Below are 16,506 nucleotides of genomic sequence, written 5' to 3'. Positions count from 1 at the left end.
TTCCCTTGATGCAGATGAGGAACCTAAGGCTCAGAGATGGGAAATGGCTTGCCCAAGGCCACACGGCTTGTTTCTGGCAGAGCTGGGACTGTAATGGGGTTTCTTGATTTATAGTCCAGGGCTTTTACTCCATGTGCCAGGTCAGATTGCATATGGCAGCAAATAAGAGAGACTAATGATGGCTTACACCAATGGAGATTTATTGACTAATGATGGCTTAAGAGATAGGGGTTACTTTACTCACTTTTATAGGATGTCCAGAGGGGGACAGTGTAGCTGCTGAAGGATCCTAAGGACCCAGTCTCCTCCTGTCTTCCTACTCCTCACTCTCAGCCATGGCTTTTGTCCTTACTGTGATAAAATAGCTGTATCACCTCTAGGCAGTGTGCCTGTATTCCAGGTAGCTGAGTTTGTCTTTTTTTTTTTTTTTTTAAGTAGGCTCCACTCCCAGCATGGAGCCCAATGTAGGGTTAAGCTCCCAACCCTGAGATCAAGACCTGAGCTGGATAAAGATTTGGCCACTCAACCAACTGAGCCACCCAGAAACCCCTGAGTTTGTCTTTTTATAGACTTACCTAAAAGCTCCAACCAATGAGGCACATAGCTATCCTAATTGCAAAGGAATCAGGATGGGTAAGTAAGTAGGAGGTAGCTTTTGAGTTTTTAGTTCATAATGTTTAGTCCATGCTGTATCACTATGCTACATCATTTTATTTATTTAAGATTTTATTTTTTAAAAAATTTTTATTTATTTATTCATGAGAGACACAGAAAGAGAGAGGCAGAGATACAGGTAGAGGGAGAAGCAGGCTCCATGCAGGGAGCCGGACATGGGACTCGATCCCGGGTCTCCAGGATCAGGCCCTGAGCCAAAGGCAGACACTTAACCGCTGAGCCACCCAGGCATCCCTATTTTATTTTTAAAAGTAATCTCTACACCCCACATGGGGCTTGAACATATAACCCTGAGATCAAGAGTCCCATGCTCCTCTGACTGAGTCAGTCAGGCACTCCTATGCTATAGCATTTTACAGATAAAGAAGTGGTGAGTGCAAGTAGACAACATGAAGTTATTATGATTTTTAAAAGATTTTATTTATTTATTCATAAGAGACACACAGAGAGAGAGGCAGAGACACAGGCAGAGGGAGAATATAACTGACCCTCACCATGTAGCCCTTCCTGATGTGCTAGTACTCATACAGTGTCTGTTGGATGAATGAATTCAGGCTTGTGGTGGTAGTTCTCCTGCTTTGGAGTCTGGGTGTGAGAGAGCAGAGAAGCTTTGAGTTTGGTCCCACAACACCTGCCTCATGAATTGGTCTATGACCTAGATTGGTCATTTCAGTTCCCTGTGACGAGACTAAATTTCTTTCCAGGGCTCCAAATTCATAATACTATGACTTTTCCACTTACCCTTCTACTCTTCATTCCTTTATATTTGTATAGGCTATAAACACTCCTTCATAGTCATTATGAGTAGTGCTCTGTAAATACTTGCTAAGTGCTAGGCACCGATTTAAGCCCTTGATATATATCAACACATGCGATCCACCTAGCAACCCTAATAAAGTAGGTCCCACTATTTCCATTTTACAGTTGAGGAAACTGAGGCACATATATTAGGTATCTCCCACAAGCTCACATAACTTGTAAGTAGCAGTTTCCAGATTTGTACAAAGGGACTCACGGTCCAGGGCTTTCAACTAAATCCAGTGTTCTTTCTGATACCCAACTTGCTCTAGAGGTTGACTACCTGGCCCCAGTGCCTGGTTGCCTGAGTTAAATTGCCACTGTCTTCATTACTGGCTTGCTGTCATTAGGTCAATCACCAAATTCTGTGTTTGTTTCTCATCTGTAAAATGAGGATGAGAACATTAACACCAACTGTAAAGCATTGTTGAGAGCTAAATGAGTTATTAGGTGTCACATACTTCTAAGAGTTCCTAGAATATAGTAAGTACTCAGTAGGCATTAGCCATCACTTTTCCTTCTGGACCTCTGCTATCCAGAAGTATAACGTGACCCAAATAGTAATTTTAAGTTTTCTAGTGGCCACATTTTAAAAGGCAAACAATAACAACAAAACAACATGAAGTTATTATGATTTTTAAAAGATTTTATTTATTTATTCATAAGAGACACACAGAGAGAGAGGCAGAGACACAGGCAGAGGGAGAAGCACGCTATGGGGAGCCTGACACCGGACTGGATCCCAGGACCCGGGGATCACGACCTGACCCAAAGGCAAATAGATGCTCAACCAGTAAGGCACCCAGGGGTCCTGAAATTATCTTAAATGGGTCTTATGTAGCCAAATATATCCAAAACGGTAATCAATTTTGTTATCAATTACCCAGTTTATAACCAATATAAAACTATGAATATTTAATTTTACATATTTTTGGTACTAAGTCTCAGAAATCCGATGCGCATTGTACACCCACGGCACATTTCAACTTGGGCCAGCCACGTCATTTGCGGCCGGTGGCAGCGCAGCCCCGAGGGGCGCCACCGCCGCCGCCCAGTCGCCCCCCCACGGCTCCTTCCCGCGACCAGGGGCCCGCGCCCCAGGCCCCGCCCCGCGCCCCGCCCAGGTTACGTCACAGAGCTCGCGGGCCCCGCGGGCGGGGAGGCCCGGGCCGCCCGCGTGTGCCCGGCCGCTCGCATCCTCCCTGCTTCAGGGAGAACCCAAGTTCTGAAAGGAAGCGACGTCCACCGCAGAGTCGCGGCCATGGTCGGTCTGCCCGCCCGCCGCCCGGGCGCCAGCGGGCGGGAGGCGGTAGTCTGAAGCCCCCATGCGTACCTCGCCCCCAACGGCCCTCCGCTCGCGCCGCTACCACGCCGAGGTCGAGGCGGCGGGGCCGCCGCCCATTGGCCCGCCGCAGCCCTTCGCCCGCCCCCTCGCCGGGCTCATTGGTCCGAGCAGCGGCGCCCGCGGGATAGGCGGCGGTGGCGCCCCTCCCTCGCGCCGGCCCTCAAGAGGGCGACGAGGAAGCGGCTGCCTCCCTGCGCCCCGCCCCACGGGCTCGCTCGGTGGCTCCGGCTCCTCCCGACTTCTCCCGGCTCCTCCCGGCTCCTCCCGGCCCTCTCCCGGCTCCCTCCGGCTCCGGCTCCGGCTCCGGCGCAGCGGCCGCGGGTAGGTGCGGCGACAGGCGGGGCCCGATCGAAGGGGCGGCCTCCCCACTGTCCCGGGGGCTGCCCGAGCCGCGCCCCGCGGCCGCCCGGGACCCCGCGGGGCCCGCCTGAGGCGGGGAAGGGCGGTGGCCGAGGGCCTGGGGGACGCGGGGGCGGCCGGGCGGGGGGCCTGCGGGCGGGGTCTTCCAGGCTTCGGGGCGCTCTCCGGGGTGCCCTTGGGGCCAAGCGGGCTGAGAGGACCGCGGCTTCGGGCGTCTGGAGCGTGGGGCCGAGCGGCATGCCTCAGGCTCTGGATGGGGCTGCGCCCGCAGAGCGAGGGTCGTCTGCGGTCTGCGGCCCTGGGTGGGGCTCGGGGACGCAGGAGATCTCAAAGGTCATTCCCTGAGATTTAGGGGGGGTCAGTTGAGGTGGGGCTGATGTGAAGTGGCGCGCCCCGTCCGGGGTTACGGGCGGGGCTGAGGGGCGGTCCGAAGAACCGGGCCGCCGCCTGGGCTCCCTGCGAGCGTTCCCTCTGGCACTGTTGGGGGACTGGCGTTGTGTCTGGCTGCGGCAGGGCGGGCGAAGCCGTCGCGGCAAGGGTGGGGACGGGAGGATTGGGACAGGGACCTGGAGGGGGCAATTGGGAACGTTACCCACAGCTGAGATTGTGATTTAGCACTTGGACCAGGTTTCTCCGCTAGGGTGTTGCCCGAGCTCTCTCTCTCTCTCTCTCTTTCTTTTTTTTTTTTTTTTTTGGTGAAATTGTCTCGTGGGGGAACGTTGGTTTTTTTTTTTTTTTTTTTTTTGCTTCCACCCAGGAACGTGTAAATTAAATACATTTGCTGCTTTTGGGAAGAGGCAGTCATTATGCTTAGGTTTGTGTTTTAGGACCCAGACCCGGGTGTGAAACGTGCTGCTCGGGAAGGTTAGTGTTACCCAGCTTTCTCCTGGAAACCCCCTTTCTCCTTTCCCTCCTCTGGTTCAGTTACACTATTGCTCCCCAGGGCCTCTCGGTTCTCTCTCCCTGGCTGCATAGCATTGCAGTGTTTCTTGCTGTCTGTCTCTCTCTCTCTCTCTCTCTCTCTCTCCCCCTCCCTCTCTCCCGCCCAGTTTCCCTGCTGCTGTGCTTTTGGCAACTGCCTCTGCTCTTTCCCAGGGATGGTTGTGGCATTGCATCAGGGGATATTTGTGCTTGTAATTTGCTCACTCAGCCCAGGAAGAGGGAGAATAGTTTACTGCAGCGTGGGGGGGGGGGGGTGCCGTCAGCTCGGCTGGGTAGGCAGAGAAATGGGTGTGGTGAGGGAATACAGCTGCTCTAGGCCTATAGGGTAACACTGCCCAGTCATCAGCTCAGAGATTCAAAGAGCAGCAGCAACAGCTATTTTTATAAATCAGTCCTGAATCCAAGCTGAGCACATGGATTTAGAGTGAACAGTTGTCATGCTCTAACTATTACCGGCTGGGTGTTTGGTAGACAACATTGGAGTTGCTAAGCGAGAACCTTACAGTGCAGCAGGTTCTTTACTTGAAACTTTCTAACTTTGCTCTTCTCACCTTTCTGGAATGGGACATCTCTCTTCAGGGGGTCTTTCCAATGAAGTGGTTTGATGGTCCAGACTTCTCCTTTTCAGATGAAATGCTTCTACATCAGTGGTGGTCTTCCTCTCCAATTTGGCTTAAAAATAATAGAGCTAATCACCTTTTGAACACTTGCCATCTTCCAGGCACCAGTCGTAGGTATTTGTTTACAGATGGGGAAATTGAGACTGATAGGAATAAGGGGTCACACAGATAGTTGTGTGGCAGAACTGGCATCTGCCCCAACAGTAGTTCAGAAACTGAAATTTTTGGTTCACACAGGGGTGATTTAAGCACTTGAGAATTTATTCATGCAAAGTAATCTCACCAGAGACTGATAAACCAGATACTAGTTTACTGACACTGAAAGTATAAAGTGCCCTGTACACAATTGGAATTAATTATCCACTGGCTAGTAAACCTTTGTTTCTGGGCAGCCAAATCAGTAATAAAAAGGCAATTGATTATAGAATGGGGACTAAGGGCTCTGCATGTTTTTAGGGAATGTTTTCATCAAGTTACTGAATCCTAGTGAGTCTCCCATTTCCCATTGAAGAAACGCATACATTAATGTTTGACAGTGCTGGGAGGATTCTAAATATTATTATTATTATTATTATTATTTTTTTATTATTTATTTATGATAGGCACACAGTGAGAGAGAGAGGCAGAGACACAGGCAGAGGGAGAAGCAGGCTCCAGCATGCAGGGAGCCTGACGCAGGACTCGATCCCAGGTCTCCGGGATCACACCCTGGGCCAAAGGCAGGCGCCAAACCACTGAACCACCCAGGCTGCCCTAATCATCTTTCATATATTTGTCATCTTAGCACATTTTTACCTGTGTTAAAATTCTCAAATTTGAAAGTTTACATATTAAAAAGTCATTTTCTTTTTCTTTTCCTTTTCTTTTTTAAAAAGATTTTATTTATTGGGATCCCTGGGTGGTGCAGCGGTTTGGCGCCTGCCTTTGGCCCAGGGCGCGATCCTGGAGAGCCGGGATCGAATCCCACGTCGGGCTCCCGGTGCATGGAGCCTGCTTCTCCCTCTGCCTGTGTCTCTGCCTCTCTCTCTTTCTCTCTCTGTGACTATCATAAATAAATAAAATGTTTAAAAAAAAAAAAGATTTTATTTATTTATTTATGAGAGACAGAGGCAGAAACATAGGTGGAGGGAGAAGCAGGCTTCTCTCAGGACTCTATTCCAGGACCTCAGGATCATGCCCTGAGCAGAAGGCAGATGCTCAGCCGCTGAGCCACCCAGACGTCCCAAAGTCATTTTCCATTGTTTGCTGGCACTGAAGGAAGCACTTGGATTTTACGTCTAGGTGGCTTAGCTTTATTTTTATTTTTTATTTTTCTTGAGGATATGAAAACTTTTTTTTTTTTTTTTCATTTTAAGTTTTTATTTAAAGTTACATATAAGGTTACTTTACTCCTGCATCTTCTCAATGGTTTCTTCCTTATATTTGCCCTTTTCCTTTCCTACTTGGCGAGATTTGGCTTTACGCTCAAGGATCTTTTTGCGGTCTTTGTCCAGTTTTAGTCTAGTGATAACCACCTTGCTAGGGTGAATGCCCACGTGGACAGTTGTGCCATTTGCCTTCTCTCGCTGTACTCGTTCAATGTAGATGACATACTTCTTCCTGTAAACCTGGACTACTTTGCCGATTTGCTGACCTTTGTAGTGTCCCCGCACAACTTGCACTTCGTCATCCTTCGGGATGGGCATGGACCGCACGTTGTACTTCTGCCTCAACTCTTTGGAAAGCGGGGAAGACATGATCTTCCTGCGAATGTGGGAAGGCGCATTGAAATGCCGCTTACGATTCTTGCTCCGGTCAGAAGTCACAAACGGATTGAACTTCATGTTGGCTGCAAGCGCCGCAGCGATGGCCGCAGAAGGGAAGAGCGATATGAAAACTTTTAATTAATCACATACTCTGGCTTTAAGAGTAGGACAGGTTTCCCAAGATTGCTTGAAATGGATTGAGAGCTGGGAATGATACTGCCTTGTGTTTTTCATTTTGGTTATAGGGTGTGTGTGTGTGTATGTGGGTGTGTGGAAGTGAGTATTCCCTTGTGGGAAGGGGGGCTTGTGTGGTTTGAACCTCTCACCCACATCAAGATAGGTGACTTAGCTTTAGTCAGAATTAGTTCTTTTTTTTTTTTTTTAAAGATTTATTTTTATTTATTTTTGATAGACATAGAGAGAGAGAGAGAGAGGCGCAGAGACACAGGCAGAGATAGAAGCAGGCTCCATGCAGGGAACCCGCTGTGGGACTCGATCCCGGGACTCCAGGATCGCGCCCTGGGCCAAAGGCAGGTGTGAAACCGCTGAGCCATCCAGGGATCCCCCCCCCCTTTTTTAAGATTTTATTTATTCATTCGTATGAGAGAGAGAGAGGCAGAGGCAGAGACAGAGGGAGAAGCAGGTGCCATGCAGGGAGCCTGATGCCGGACTTGATCTTGGAACTCCAGGATCATGCCCTGGGCCAAAAGCAGGCGCCAATGGCTGAGCCACCCAGGCGTCCCAGAGAGAGGGGTCTTCCTGATTTCAGTGTCTTGTTCTTTTTACCGATTTTGTTTTTGAATTTTGATTCATCCTTTGTCTCTTGAAAAAATTTTTTTTTTTTTTTTTTTTTTTTAATTCATGAGAGAGAGAGAGAGAGGCAGAGACACAGGCAGAGGGAGAAGCAGGCTCCATGCAGGGAGCCTGATGTGGGACTCCATCCTGGGACTCCAGGGCTGAAGGCAGGTGCTAAACCACTGAGCCACCCAGGGATCCCCCTGTCTCTTGAAATTTTTGCTTTTGACCCTTCATATTTGAGGCATTGATTTTCTCTTTCCTCCTCTTTTTTTTTTTTTTTAAAGATTTTTATTTATTTATTTATAGACTCAGAGAGAGAGGGGCAGAGACACAGGCAGAGGGAGAGGGAGAAGCAGGCACCATGCAGGGAGCCCAATGTGCGACTCAATCCCGGGTCTCCAGGATCACACCCCAGGCTACAGGCGGCACCAAACCGCTGTGCCACCGGGGCTGCCCTTTCCTCCTCTTTCTACTCCTCTTTTCCTTCTCCTCCTCTTCCTTTTTTTCTTTCTTCTTTTTAAAATTATTATTTTCTTAAGTAATCTCTTCTCCCAACATGGGGCTCATGCCAAGAGTTGCATGTTCTGCCAACTGAGCCAGCCAGGTACCCCTCTTCTTTTTAAATTTTTTATTTTTATTTGATTTTATTTTTTTATGATAGTCACAGAGAGAGAGAGAGGCAGAGACATAGGCAGAGGGAGAAGCAGGCTCCATGCACCGGTAGCCCGACGTGGGATTCGATCCCGGGTCTCCAGGATCGCGCGCTGGGCCAAAGGCAGGCGCTAAACCGCTGTGCCACCCAGGGATCCCTTTTTTTAAAAATATTAACCATGGTTAGTTGATGAGTAGGCTTTATTTTTCCTTAAAAAGCAAGAAAATCTGAGGAACATTTTGACCTAATGGAAGTCATCTGGTGGTTCATTTGATTTGGTCAATTTTAAAAAGAAACTGAGTAAATACCACTGATTTTACTTTGTTCTTATAAATGGCACTTTTAGAACCAGGTTCCTGGGGCAGCCCCAGTGGCTCAGCGGTTTAGCACCACCTTCAACCAGGGGTGTGATCCTGGAGACCCGGGATTGAGTCCCATGTCGGGCTCCCTGCATGGAGCCTGCTTCTCCCTCTGCCTGTGTTTCTGCCTCTCTCTTTCTCTCTCTCTCTTTCTCTGTGTGTGCCTCTCATGAATAAATAAATAAAATATTAAAAAAAAATAGAACCAGGTTCCTGTGGATTTACTGCTAGGAATGTGTTGCGGACAATTATGGTCAAGAAAGGGGATAAAGCAAACTGACATATCTGGGGGATCATATTCATCACCCTTTTAGAGCTCTCTAGGGTTAATCTCTCAATACAGACTTGATGGGAATTGTTTTGTATGCCCTTAAATTTTTGTTTAATTAATTTATTTTTGAGAGAGAGAGGGAGCCGGGGGTGGGGCAGAGGGAGAGGGAGAAGCATGTTTTAAGCATACTCTGTACTGAGTGCAGAGGGATTTGGGGATCAATCTCATGACCCTGTGATCTTGACCTGAGCTTAAACCAAGAGAAGAGGAGGCTTGACTCACTCTGCCACCCAGGCACCCCTGTATGTCATTAAATTCTGAGTTTTAAGCATACTCTGTACTGAGTGCAGAGGGATTTGGGGATCAATCTCATGACCCTGTGATCTTGACCTGAGCTTAAACCAAGAGAAGAAGAGGAGGCTTGACTCACTCTGCCACCCAGGCACCCCTGTATGTCATTAAATTCTGAGTTCAAAAGTCAATTCAGCCTAATTTGGTGTTTCTTTATGTGATAGTAAAGTTAAATTTTTTTTTTTTTAAGATTTTATTTCAGAGTCTCTGCATTTCAAGGGGCAGAGGGAGGGGGGAAAGAGAGAGAGAGAGAGAGAGAGAGAGAGAGAGAGAGAATCCCAAGCGGACTCTGCCAGGCTCTATCTCATGACCCTGAGATCATGATCCAGTCTGACACCCAACAGACTGAGCCACCCAGGCAGCCTGAAAAGTTAGTCTTCTCACCATAAAACCTATCTTATCAGTTTACATGCATTTAAAGGTTTTTTTTGTTGTTGTTGTTTTAAGATTTTATTTATTTATTCATGAGAGACAGAGAGAAGGCAGAGACACAGGCAGAGGGAGAAGCAGACTCCCCATGGGGAGCCTGACGTGGGACTTGATTCCCGGGATCACGCCCTGAGCCAAAGGCAGATAGATGCTCAACCGCTGAGCCACCCAGGCATCCCTGTATTTAAATTTCTTTTAAATGTATTGCTTTTCTTCACTTTCTGACTTTGCAAGAAGGCAGTTTAAAAAATAATTTATTTTCAAATAATTCTAGATTTACAGAAGATTGTAAAGACATTACAGAATTTCCATATAATTTTCATCTAATTTTCCTAATGTTAACATCTTATATAATGATACATTTATTAAAATTAGGAAGTCAGGGGCACTTGGGTGTGGTTCAGTGGTTGGAGTGTCTGCCTTTGGCTCAGGTTGTGGCCCTGCAATCCTGAGATCGAGTTTTGCATTGGGCTACCTACCCATAGGGAGCCTGCTTCTTCCTCTACCTATGTCTCTGCCTTTGTGTGTGTCTCATGAATAAATAAATACAATCTTTTAAAAAATTAGGAAATCAATATTAGTTTAAGATTATTTTAACTTGGGGATCCCTGGGTGGTTCAGCGGTTTGGCGCCTGCCTTAGGCCCAGGGCGTCATCCTGGAGTCCCGGGTTCAAGTTCTGCATCGGGCTCCCTGCATGGAGCCTGCTTCTCCCTGCCTGTGTCTCTGCCTCTCTCTCTCTCTCTCTCTCTCTCTCTCTCTCTCATGAATAAATAAATAAAATCTTTAAAAAAAGAAAAGATTACTTTAACTAGATTATAAGCTTTCCTCTCCTTTCCCTAATTTTTCCGCAGTGATAACCCTTTTTCTGTTACAGGATCTGATCCAGGATGCCACATTCCATTCAGGTGTCCTGTTTCCCTAGTTTCTGACAATCTGTGAAAGTTTCTTAGTCTCTCCTTGCCTTTCTCTCCTTGACACCTTTGAGTAGCAGTTATTTGCAGAATTTTTCTGAATTGGGATTTCTGGTATTTTCTCATGATTACCCTGAACTTAGGCATTTTGAGGGAGAGTACCATAGAGATGGTATGCCCTTTCTTGTTACATCATATTGCATATCAGGGGATACCTGATAGCAAAGTGACTTACTATACTGATGTTAATGTTGATAACTTGATTAAGGTAATATCTACCTGGTTTCACTAAAGTGATTATTTTTCCATTTCCTTACTTTATTTGTTAGAAGCTAGAAATAAGTCACTAAGTCAAGCCCATTTCTGGAGGAAGGGAATTAAACTCTACCTCCTGAAGGGATCAGTATTGAAAAATTGGGAGCCTAGGTTATTATTATTATTATTTTTAAGATTTTTATTTATTCATGAGAGACACAGAGAAAGAGGCAGAGACATAGGCAGAAGGAGAAGCAGGCTCCATGCAGGGAACCCGATGTGGGACCTGATCCCGGAATCACAACCTGAGCCAAAGGCAGATGTTCTACCACTGAGCCACCAGGTATCCCGGGAGCCTATGTTAGAATCACCCACAGTAATGAATAAATATTTTGGGGAGGTTCTCTGAGGCTCTACAGAGATCTAAATTTCATCTACTAATTTTAGCATTCATGGATGAAATTTGCCTGCAGTGGCAATTGCTGTGTAACTGTAGTAGTGATTTTCTATATCCTTCATTCCTTCTACATTTATTATTTGGAATTCTTCTGAGAGTAAGATTTGTACATGCCCCTCTCCCCAAATTTATTCATTTGTATCTGTATGGATTTATGAATACTTATTTTTTTCCTTTGGGTTGTAATCCAATACAGTACTTTATTGCTTACATTCTTCTGGCTTTGGCCATTTGGCACTTACGTTCTTTTGATATGTTTCCCTTTTCTTTTTTTTCTTTTTCTTTTCTTTTCTTTTCTTTTCTTTTCTTTTCTTTTCTTTTCTTTTCTTTTCTTTTCTTTTCTTTTCTTTTTTGGAGCTTACTTTCTGGTGCTGCAAGATGCTCCAGCCTCATCTTGTATTTTCCCTGTCCCAGCCCCCAGAAAAATCATTTTTCCAAGGAGCCTTGGTTTCTTTTATTGGAGAAAAATATTTAGAAACTCAGATCTGGTTTCTAAATGAACTGGATGTACACTGCTACTGGGCTATCACTGCTTGTAGGTCGTCTTAGAGGGCAGACCTAGGAAATACCTGTTTGTATACTGACCCAGGTTCACACATATCTATGTTTATTTCCATAGCTATCAGTATATAAATATGATGTGGTCATCCTGGTCTCTCTGACTCTAGTCCAGTACCATAGATTCCTTCTAGCATTCTTTTCCTTGCTTATTTGTAACTTCTTTTTCTGACAGTGAGAAACTTGGCTCTTGTTATTTATATTTACTTAACTGTTCAACCTTAGTGTATATGTAAAGTAGGAGAATGCAGTTTTCATTATCACATAAATTTCCAAGGCATTTTGCAGTTAATTAATTTAAATTATACTCCTATAATATTGGTATTTTAAATTACTGTTTTTCATTTTAAGTGGAGAGGTGATGTCATTTGCCCTTGGCCAAACAGGAAGTGAGTGACTGCAGCTAGATTTGATGACTTATTCTCCCAGTGCTGTGCTTGATCCTAAGCAAAACAGTCTTCATATCAGGTATCTTGACTAACAAGTCAACCTTTGTCCCTTCTTGGTAGGATTGCTCCTTTTCATTAAATACGTTTTTGGTTTTTAGATTTTTTTTTTAAACTTTTGACCGGTTGACAGCAAGGATAATTCCTTTTCTGGAATTATTTTGTCCCACTTAAGTTTTTTCCAGACTAAATAGTTTTTCCCCCCAGCCACTTCTTATGAAATGTGCTTTCTAAGCCTTTTACTATGTTGGGCATCTTCTCTGGATGCGGTAGTTTGTCAGTTATGGTCTGATCCAGATACTGTATTTAGTCCTGGAAATAAGTGACTAAGGAATTCAAAATGACCGTTGGGGTCATTGGGGAGCTTGGGGAGCTCCCTTGGGGAGCTTACCACTTAGTTTCCACCCTTGCTGCTTTAAAATAATTCTTTCTTTTCATATCCACTTTCAGGGTTAGTTTATTTATTTATTTATTTATTTTTTTCAGGGTTAGTTTATACTTGTCTGGCAGTAAGCTCCCCTCTAGGTCTTTTTCTCTAGAGCTGCGATTAACCCAAGTCTTCATTCTTGATTGGTTGATTTTCTGATTCTATGTGTTGGACTCTTTTTACACTCCTATTTTCTTTCTATAAATCCAGTTTCTGTCCATTGTTCCAGAGGAGGCTTTTTGGTTCCTATTATCCTGTGCCTTTGTTACCCTTCCTGTGTCAATAATTTTGATACGTTTTTTTTTTCTATATTTTGACTTAAGAAAATATTCACCTAGAGAGTGCCAAGATCAGATCTTAGTAGTATGTAATTAGAGATAAAACTTAATACTTTATTTTCTCCTTACTTCTGACTGGTATTTCCAAAGATTTTGGTTCTGATTTTCTGCTATAGTTTGTGTGCAAAATTACAATTAAAATATATATATTTTTTTAAATTTTTTTTTTTTAAATTTATTTATGATAGTCTCAGAGAGAGAGAGAGAGGCAGAGACACAGGCAGAGGGAGAAGCAGGCTCCATGCACCGGGAGCCTGATGTGGGATTCGATCCCAGGTCTCCAGGATTGCGCCCTGGGCCAAAGGCAGGCGCCAAACCGCTGCGCCATCCAGGGATCCCACAATTAAAATATTTTACATCTGGGCAGCCCCCGCGGTGCAGTGGTTTGGTGCCGCCTGCAGCCTGGGGTGTGATCCTGGAGACCCGGGATCGAGTCCCGCATCGGGCTCCCTGGGTGGAGCCTGCTTCTCCCTCTGCCTTTGTCTCTGCCCCTCTCTCTGTGTGTCTATGAATGGATAAATAAAATCTTAAAAAAATATATATTTTACATCTTTGTTTTTTTTTTTAAGATTTTATTTTTAAGTAATCTCTACACCCATCGTGGGGCTTGAACTTACAACCCCAAGGTAAAGAGCTCAGTTAAGCATCAGACTTTTTTTTTTTAAAGATTTTATTTATTCATGAGAGACACATGAATCTCTTTCTCTCTCTCTCTCAAATAAAATCTTAAAAAAAAAAAAAAAAGTTGCATGCTTTACCAACTGAGCCAACCAGGTGCCCCTAAAATATTCTACATCTTAAACTCTGAAGACATAGCTAGTTCATTTGTTCTTTTCTTTCTTTCTTTTTTAAGATTTATTTATTTGAAGAGAGAGAGGGAGATTGCTGAGCGTGGAGCTGAAGTGGGGCTCAATCTTATGACCTTTGAGATCATGACCTGAGCCAAAATCAAGAGTTGAATGCTTAACTGACTGAGCTACCCAGTGCCCCTCAGCTAGTTCTTTCTAATGGTAGTTATTGATTATTGATTGAAATTAAGTTATATAATTATTATGACAAGTATAAGTTCTGACTTATTCACATGTAAAATGCTTTCTATTTCATTATCTCTCCACTCATATGTGTTGAAACTGTTGTGGAAAAACTTAAAGCTTTTTGGGAATATAATTTATGGAATGAAAAATTTAGGGGAGATTGAGGATAGTGGTCAGTGGGAATGGAAGTTAGAGCCGCTTAAGAAAAATGTTGCTTCCTAAAGTGACTCCCCTCTCTTAGCTCAGTTTTTATTAAACTGAGATTCCTTTTTTTTTTTTTTTTAACTATCTGAAATTCTTGATCACATGTTCATTTGGGTTAACCCATTTTCTCTGTGAGGAATAGAAGTACACTAGGAGTATTCCAGAGAGCCTTTATGTTATATGTAGAACATATTTTCTTTGAAATAATTTGTATTAGGATGCAAATATTCCTTTGGGTGATGGTAAGTATTTTCTTTCCTTTTTTCCTCTCTCTCTTTCTTTTTTATAGGTAAGTGATTTCTGAGTTTAGGGAAGAGTGGGAAAAGGGAGAGGGTGGAGAGTAAGACCGACTTACAGACGTTTTTCCCTTGTATCAAGTCAGGTATCAGCTTTAGAAAACCTTTTTGATATTTTTCTTAGTCTGGTTAAGTATTCCTCTTTGGTATTTTCACCAATATATATCTTTGGGCATATGTTATTCCATATTAAAAAGATTAAGTTAAATGACATACCATAAAATTCACCATTTTTAAAATTAATTAATTAATTAATTTAAAAAATTTTTTTATTTATTTATGATAGTCACACACAGAGAGAGGCAGAGACATAGGCAGAGGGAGAAGCAGGCTCCATGCACCGGGAGCCCGACGTGGGATTTGATCCCGGGTCTCCAGGATCGTGCCCTGGGCCAAAGGCAGGTGCCAAACCACTGCACCACCCAGGGATCCCCAAATTTACCATTTTAAAGTGTAGAAGTATAGAGTATAGAAGTCATTTTGGGTTTTGTGTATTCAAAGCATTGTGTAATCATTACCACTATATAATTCCAGAACATTTGCATCATTCCCAAAAGACATCTCAAGCCCATTAGCCGTCACTTCCATCCTCCCCGCCCCCAATCTCTGTCAACCACAGCTCTAATTTCTGTCGCTGGATTTGCCCATTCTGGGCATATCCTATAAATTGAATCATATAATATATAGCTTTTTTTTTTAAAGATTTTATTTATTCATGAGAGACAGAGAGGCAGAGACACAGGCAGAGGGAAAAGCAGACTCTCTGTGCAGAGCCTGATATGGGACTTGATCCTAGGACCCCAGGATCATGACCTGAGCCAAAGGCAGATGCTCAACCATTGAGCCTCCCAGGAGCCTTTTGTATCTGGATTTTTTCATTAGCATGTTTCCAAAGTTTGTCCATGTTGTAGTCTGTATCAGTACATCATTTTTTTTTTCTTGAAGATTTATTTGAGAGAGAGGGAACACTTTCATGCAGGGAGGGGTAGGGGTAGAGGGAGAGAGAGAGAATCTCAAGCAGACTCCCCACTAAGCACAGAGACCAGTGTGGAGCTCAATCTCATGACCCTGAGAAGAGTTGGGAGGCTGAACTGACTGAGCCACTCAGGCACCCCAGTACTTCATTCCTTTTTGTGGAGGAATAATACTCATTGTATGGGAATATACCATATTTAGTTTATCCTTTCATAGGTGGGTTGTTTCCACTTTTTAGCTATTATGAATAATGCTAGTGTGAACTTTTTTTTGAGGGAGGGAGAGAGAGAATCCCAGGCAGGATCCACGCCCAACACAGAATCCAGTCTCATGACCCTGAGCTAAAATCAAGAGTCAAATGCTTAACTGACTAAGCCATTCAGAAGCCCGAATGCTGCTGTGAACATTTGTGTATGACTTTTTTTTAAAGATTTTATTTATTTATTCATGAAAGACACACACACACACACACACACACACACAGAGGCAGAGACACAAGCAGAGCAAGAAGCAGGCTCCATGCAGGGAGCCCAATGTGGGACTCGATCCCTGGTCTCCAGGATCACACCCTGGGCTGAAGGCGGCGCTAAACCACTGAGCCACCGGGCTGCCTTGTGTATGACTTTTTGTGTGGACATATGTTTTTCATTTTTTAAAAAAAATATTATTTATTTGAGAAAGAGGGCACAAGTAGGGGAGGGGTAGGGAGAGAGAGAGAAGCAAACTCCCCATTAAGCCAGGAGCCCAACTCAGGGCTTAATCCCAGGACCCTGGGATCATGACCTGAGCCGAAGGCAGATGCTTAACCGACTGACCCACCCAGGTGCCCTTATATGTTTCTGTTTCTCTTGGGTATATATCTAAGAGTGGAATTATTGGGTCATATGGTAATTCTGTGTTTAACCTTTTGAGGAACTGCCAGACTGCTTTCCATACTGGTCACACCTTTTTGTGTTCCCATTAGCAGTATATGAGGGTTCCAGTTTTTCCACATCCTTACAAACACTTGCTATTATATGTCTTTAAAACTCTGTTTTTAGGGATGCCTGGGTGACTCAGTGTTTGAGCATCTGCTTTGGCTCAGGGTGTGATCCTGGAGATCTGGGATCGAGTCCCACATCGGGCTCCCTGTGAGGAGCCAGTTTCTCCCTCTGCCTATGTCTCTGTCTTCTCTCTGTGTCTCTCATGAGTAAATAAATAAAAATCTTTAAAAAAAATCTTAAAAAAAATTTTTTTATTATATACCATTAAATGGATAT

At 44.3% G+C, this 16,506-nt stretch overlaps 1 protein-coding gene across 1 annotated transcript; it reads right to left on the bottom strand.

The window, feature by feature from the left end:
• Positions 1-6,070: 6,070 nt before the first annotated feature.
• On the bottom strand, positions 6,071-6,612 carry LOC121495406 (60S ribosomal protein L26-like). Its single transcript, XM_041762821.1, has one exon. The coding sequence runs from the start codon at positions 6,561-6,563 to the stop codon at positions 6,126-6,128; it is 438 nt and encodes a 145-aa protein (XP_041618755.1). The 5' UTR covers positions 6,564-6,612; the 3' UTR covers positions 6,071-6,125.
• Positions 6,613-16,506: the final 9,894 nt, after the last annotated feature.

Source organism: Vulpes lagopus, chromosome 7 (genome assembly GCF_018345385.1).
Source record: "Vulpes lagopus strain Blue_001 chromosome 7, ASM1834538v1, whole genome shotgun sequence".
NCBI lineage: Eukaryota > Metazoa > Chordata > Mammalia > Carnivora > Canidae > Vulpes > Vulpes lagopus.
The sequence above is the reverse complement of the archived record's forward strand: the minus strand, read 5'-3'. Positions and strand labels throughout refer to the sequence as shown.